We start from the raw sequence: 6,000 nt of genomic DNA, 5'->3' as shown, positions 1-6,000 counted from the left end.
ACCCTCTCCCGAGGGCGGGCACCGCCCCCGAGACCCCGCGCTGCCATTTTGGAGCTGCCGACACCGACACCGCCGCCTCCGTCAACACACACACGGACAACCCCGGCGGCTAGCCGCGCCCCACCCGCTGCCGCAGCGCGGGAAGAGGCCGTGCACGGTGCCCGACCGCCGCCGCCCCGGCAGCACCCGCTACCGTTACCCGCCGGCCGGCCGGCCCGCCGCCCCGCCCCGGCCCGCCTCCGACCCCTCCTCCTCGCCCCGCCCGGCAGCGGCCGAGGCCTCCGCGGGGAGCGGCGGGCGGTGAGTGGCACGGCGGGGCGGGGCGGGGCGGAGGCCGCGGCCGGTGGGCGGGCCGGGGCCGCCCCGTAGGGCTGCCCCGTAGGGCTGCGGGTCCCGGCGGGGCCCCACTTGGCGCCCAGCCGCCTCTGGAACCGCGGAGAAACTCGTCGCCGGGAGCCCGCGCTGGTGACTTCGTCCTGCCGGGCTCGGTGAGCGTCTGGAGCGGGGACCCCGGGCAGGACGGCCCGAGCTCCCGGCCTCTCCCGCCCCGCCGGGGCATCCGGCCTTCCGGGGTGGCAGCCGCCGCCCGGGCACCCTCCGGCCTCGCGGAGAACGACGCCGAACAAACTCCGTCTCGCCCGGCCCGGCCCGCCCGCGGGGAGCGGCTGGGCGGCGGTGGCTGCAGAGTCACCGCCGGCAGCGAGGCTCGGCCGGCCAGGGGGGCGTCCCGGGGCGGCGCGGGCCCGCGGGCGGCCCCGGCTCCTCCGTGGCGCCCGCTTGGCTTCTAAACAAGGCCGGCCTCCCCCGAAGTTTTACGCTGCTCCCATTCCCAGACTTTTAGAAGAAATTCTAAAATCAGCTCTGAGGGCTGGCTTCTGCTCGCCCGGAGCCTGCAGTGGGTAAAGTTGGGGGGGGGGGGGGGGCTTTGTAGATGACTGTTGGCACGGCTGTATTGATTCTGTGATTCTGTATTTTTGCTGGCTGGCTAACGCCGAGGTAAGTGCTTCCCTGGTCACCGCTCGTGTATTGGAGAGGTGCCTCTGCTGCCTGTTCCCCTTTCTGGTAGGGGTCGCCCCGACAGAGGCGCGCAGTGCGGCGCGTCCTCGGCCGCCACCGGCCGGGCAGTGGAGCCTCGGCGTGTCTTGTCTTACTCTTCCCCTTTCAAAGCGCTAAGGTCAAGTTTAAGACCAGATGCAAAGTAACTTTTGTGATTGTATAATGGTTAAAAATACTCATGCTGGTTTACTGGGAAGGTATTTTAATCTCTGTGTTTTCCTAGGACTGTTTGAAGGTTGAATGGAACTGTTGGTTTATTTATAACTTGATGGAGAAACTTAATACATAAATGCATTTACTTATATCAGTAAAATATTTTCTGGTTTAGGGAAGCTTAATTTTGGCAAGGAAGTTGTCCAAATTACAAAGAATCTCTTCTATAGTGGTAATATTGCTGGTACTTTTAGCATCCTGTTGTGATTTTAGTGTCCTTTAAGTGGAAGTAGTGTATTTTTATATTTGGCTATACTACTTCCAGCTTTACACGGACATTTTTAGATCTGTATTCTGAACATGAAAGATTAAAAAATACACTTTCTAGCCAGAGATCTACAGTGTTTCTTGTGAATTGCTTAACTTCAGAGAAGCTGCTCTTAAGCAGCAAGAGTTACTCTGTGTTGTTATACCTTAGTAGTACATGCATACCTTGCTACTTCCTGTGTTATAAGAGCTAAGCTTTCAGTAAGCATTCTTATGAAAGTTTACTGATTTAAGAACTTCTTACTGTGGACCAGAAATCCACTCATTATTTAGGAGAGGGCTTACAGTGGAAGCTAAAAGGCCTTGTCTTGTAAGGAATTGTAAGAACTTTCCTTCCCTGCCTTAGTATTTTTTTGGTATAAATACTTTTTATAAAATTGGACAGTAGTTTAGTAGTAAGTAAAGTCATATTATTTTGTATTGTCTGTATTTCAATTGGAAATGTCTGTGAAAAGCATCTTTAGTGGTGTCCCTCTCCTCGTTTCCAGTGGCAGGGTTCTACATCTTCTCCTTTGCACTCTTACCATTCTTGTCTTTCTCTGTCGCCTGATTAAGTGGTGGCTGTGAACCAAGCCCATAATATTAAGTGAACTTTCTATCATTATAGACGTGTCAGTACTGTTCTGTAAAAAGTCAGGGGCTAGTCTTTATTTCTTGTGTGTGTAAGTAGAACATTAGTTTCAGGTAAGTTATTTATGTGCAGTATTTACAGGATTGATCATTAATTTTAGTGTTTATCTACACTTGAAAAATCAATTCTTATTTAATTAGGAAAAAAGGCAGTTGCTATTCTGGTCAGTCTTAATAGCTGCTCATGCTTGGAATTATTGGAGAATCTATAAATACATCTTGAAGTTGCTGTCAGCCTTCTTGCCCTTTTCTAGGCTTTTTGCTTAACTAATTTTATAAATTATTCAGATTTTAAATTTTTACTCTGGTTTTACATTGTAACCCTACTGTGTGATGATTAATCATTATTGTCTTCTTTTGCAGCTAAAATGAATTCAGATCCTGATCCCCCCTCAAGTCCCTCTCACCCTCAGCTGCATCTTGGAAGGTCCCAGCTAAATGCTGCTGCTGTGAACCATAGTGAGAACAATCAGAAATCTGGACCATCTTCAGGAGATACTGCAACTTTTTCTTCTTCAGTTCCTGGGTACTCTCATAGCAGGGAGAAAGTGGAAAAAAATGGTAAGTATGAAAGCAATTTTTATACAAAATTGGCTTATGTTAAATGTAGGGAGATTATTTTGTGTATATGTATTCTAAAGAGACACTGTAAAGTATGAAAATAAATTTCTCCAATTTCTTGTAATCTATTATTGTGGAAGATACTTTTGTTCCACAGTTTACTTTGAGTATATTTTGAGTTTTCCCATCCAATTTTTCTTATGTGTACAGAGCAACAGGAAAGTATTTTTTTTTAAATTGGCAGGAAGAACTAAATGTAATTTAGCATGATATTAAAGTTTTGATTTAATTTCTTTCATTGGCTAGATCTCATGCTAACTGTAGCTTTAATATGAATTCTAATGTGGATTAATAGATACTACTGTAATGTAGACCGAGGGAATAAATAAACTGATATTTGAGACAAGGGTGACAGAAGGGAAGTTAAGATTAGCAGGCAGGTAAGAAGTTGGGTTAAGAATCATGATACACTTTGAAAGGCAAAATGATACTTTTTTTTCCCTCTCACAGTGAAACCATTGAGTTTCAAAGATTGTGAAAACTGATGGGATGAGAAATGTGTCATGCAAACAGTGGAAAGAAAAAAATACCTGGCTCCTGCATTCAGTTGCTGAGTTCCAGTTTTAAATTCAGTTATCTAACACTTGTGCAGGAAGGTCTAGCAAAATTATTGCTCTTTAACTTTCTTTAAAACTGGACTTTTGATTCTGAAACTATTTATGAATGTAAGGGTGTGTACATAAACATGAGTCACTCTACTGAAGGTAATAAGGCTATCCAAGAGTTTAAAATTCTTAAATGTGTGAATATCTACATGGCATGTATCTGATGCAGCTGAGCTCTGCACATAGTTCAGGCCAGTATTGTGGCTGTGTTAGCAGTTTACTGTTTGCATCTAATTCAAAACTGACTGTTGGAACCTTCTGGGTTCTTTGTTACTAAAAGGCACATTCCAGATGGAGGAGAGGTTTTTGGTTTTTTTTTTTGGATACCTGAATTTCTAACATGCCTCATTACCAACTTTGTCATCTCGCCCACTTGTAAAAGAATTCAGAGATGATGGAGGGTTGACACTTGTAACATTAATTACATGATTATTAATTTAGAATCAGTGCTAACAAGTGTTTTCTTCCTTTCTTCATTCTCTAACTTCTTGGTATGCTTCAACAGGGAAAGAATAACAACAGCATTAGGAATATGGTATGGAGTTATCCTGGGCTTTGTTATAATACAATTTGAAAGAGGAAACCATAGGTTTCTGTTGGTGGTGCCCACATTCATAGAAGATTCTGAAAATGAGTACAGACTATCAGTCTAGTAGTGTTTTACATGAATTCTGTCAGGTATTCTTCTCTAGCTAATTTGGAAACTTTACTATTCTGTATAAATACTGGACTTTTAAAATAATATTGAGTTTTGTCTTGGTTCTCTTTATAGGCCTGTGTATTTACTAATGATCCCTATGCAGTTTTGCATTACAGATGTCTGTCTTTGAGCCCCTGTAAAAGAGGACTTTAAAGCTCTGATGTATTTCTCCATTTCAGTAGTGACTCATTCCTGATGACTTTAAATCTCTTCCCATTAAAATCATCCCAGTGCCTGGTGCCACTGTCATTGCCCTTTCCATTCCCATCTTAATATACGCAAGTATTTAATGCTGCAGAATGAGCTACTGTTGCCATTGTGCCATACTGGAGTCTCTTAACAACCAAGATTTTAGTGGATATAGATAGCAAATGTGTTTGATAAGATCATGTTTCTTCATCTAGTATTTTCTTATATGGTTATTTTAGATTTATGTCATTTGTCATAATACTAACAGTTTCTTGAACTGAAAACTCATTTAAAAGAAAGGAAGTAGAGAATTTTTCTTCCACCTGCAGCAGCACTTGTCATCAGAACTTAAAAACAGGGATTTTAGTAGGACTTCAGAAAGAAATACAAATAGAGAGAAGTACAAATTCGCAGTCACATATGTGCATGTTGAAGCAAATATGAAAAAAGTGATGTCTCAATCAGAAAGTTGGCACTTCAGCAATTTTCATAATATTTTAACAGACAGAGGAGGTATTCCTTGGAATTACTAGAGCCTTTACCAATAAATAACATTCAAGTTGCTGATAGGTCTAGGAAGAGTGAAGGATCTGGTCTCTTAGTCATGGCTTGTTGTGGTCTGGTTGTATGAAAGGACATATGCACTAGACCAGATGTTCTGGGAAGGGCTGTTGCATCTTCCTTCTTAGAAGGTTAAGAAGTCAGTTACTTTGGATAGTCTCTGTGTCACTAAGATGATGACTAAGTCTGAATGACATAAAAGAGGACAGAAAAGACCAACACATTGCTGTACAGAAAGCTGTACAGAAAGCTTTCTCAATAAATATTATTAAATATGTAAAAAACACTTCTTTATTGGTGACTTAAATATCTTGCACAGAGTTCTACAAACTTAAATTTGTAATAGAAGTAATTTAATTTTTAATAAAACAGCTTTTATTTCTGTTGGAGAAGGAGATATGTACAATACCCATCCCAAATACTATCTTGAAAGGCAGTTCTTCCTCAAGCCTGTCTACCAAACGCCTATATGCCCTTCTCACAAAGAAGGTTACTGCTGTCCTGAGCTGCATTAGGCAAAGCATTGCCAGCAGGTGAAGGGAGGTGATCCTTCCCCTCTACTCAGCACCAGTGAGGCCACACCTGAAACTCCTCAGTACAAGGGAGACATAGACAGACTGGAGAGAGTCTAACAGAGGACCACTAAGATGAAGGGATTGGAACATTTATCCTATGAGGAAAGGCTGAGAGCTGCATCTGTTCAGCCTGGAGGAGAAAAGGCTCAGGGAGATCTTATCAATGTCTGTAAATATCTGAAGGGAGGGTGCAAAGAGGATGGAGCCAGCCTATTTCCAGTGGTGCCCAGTGACAGGACTAGAGACAGTGAGCACAAACTGGAACACAGGAGATTCCCTCTGAGCATCAGGAAACACTTTTTTACTGTGAAGGTGACCAAGCACTGACACAGGTTGCCCAGAGAGGCTGTGGAGTCTCCATCCTCAGAGATACTCAAAAGCCGTCTGGACATGGTCTTGGGCAACCAGCTGTGGGTGGCCCTGCATGAGCAGGGGTGTTGGAGCAGATGACCTCCAGACGTCTCTTGCAACCTCAACCATTCTGTGATTCTTGAAATATTCATGCCAACATATCTGTATTTCTGATCTGTGCTTTTTCTTCCAGTCTCTACTAATATACGCTGTGTTTAAGTCTATAGCATCA

The 6,000-nt window shown here is 43.9% G+C and overlaps 1 protein-coding gene across 1 annotated transcript in view; it reads left to right on the top strand.

The window, feature by feature from the left end:
* Window positions 1–363: 363 nt before the first annotated feature.
* WFS1 (wolframin ER transmembrane glycoprotein) overlaps window positions 364–6,000 on the top strand; it is a 36,226-nt gene continuing 30,589 nt past the window's right edge. The window contains exons 1-2 of the mRNA XM_074904488.1: window positions 364–488; window positions 2,530–2,727. Coding sequence (XP_074760589.1) covers window positions 2,535–2,727 — 193 coding nt within the window. The 5' untranslated portion in view covers window positions 364–488; window positions 2,530–2,534. The remainder of the gene's footprint in view (window positions 489–2,529; window positions 2,728–6,000) is intronic.

This window comes from Athene noctua, chromosome 4 (assembly GCF_965140245.1).
Source record: "Athene noctua chromosome 4, bAthNoc1.hap1.1, whole genome shotgun sequence".
Taxonomy (NCBI): domain Eukaryota; kingdom Metazoa; phylum Chordata; class Aves; order Strigiformes; family Strigidae; genus Athene; species Athene noctua.
Note: the sequence above shows the minus strand (reverse complement) of the source record. Positions and strands in the feature narration are given on the sequence as shown.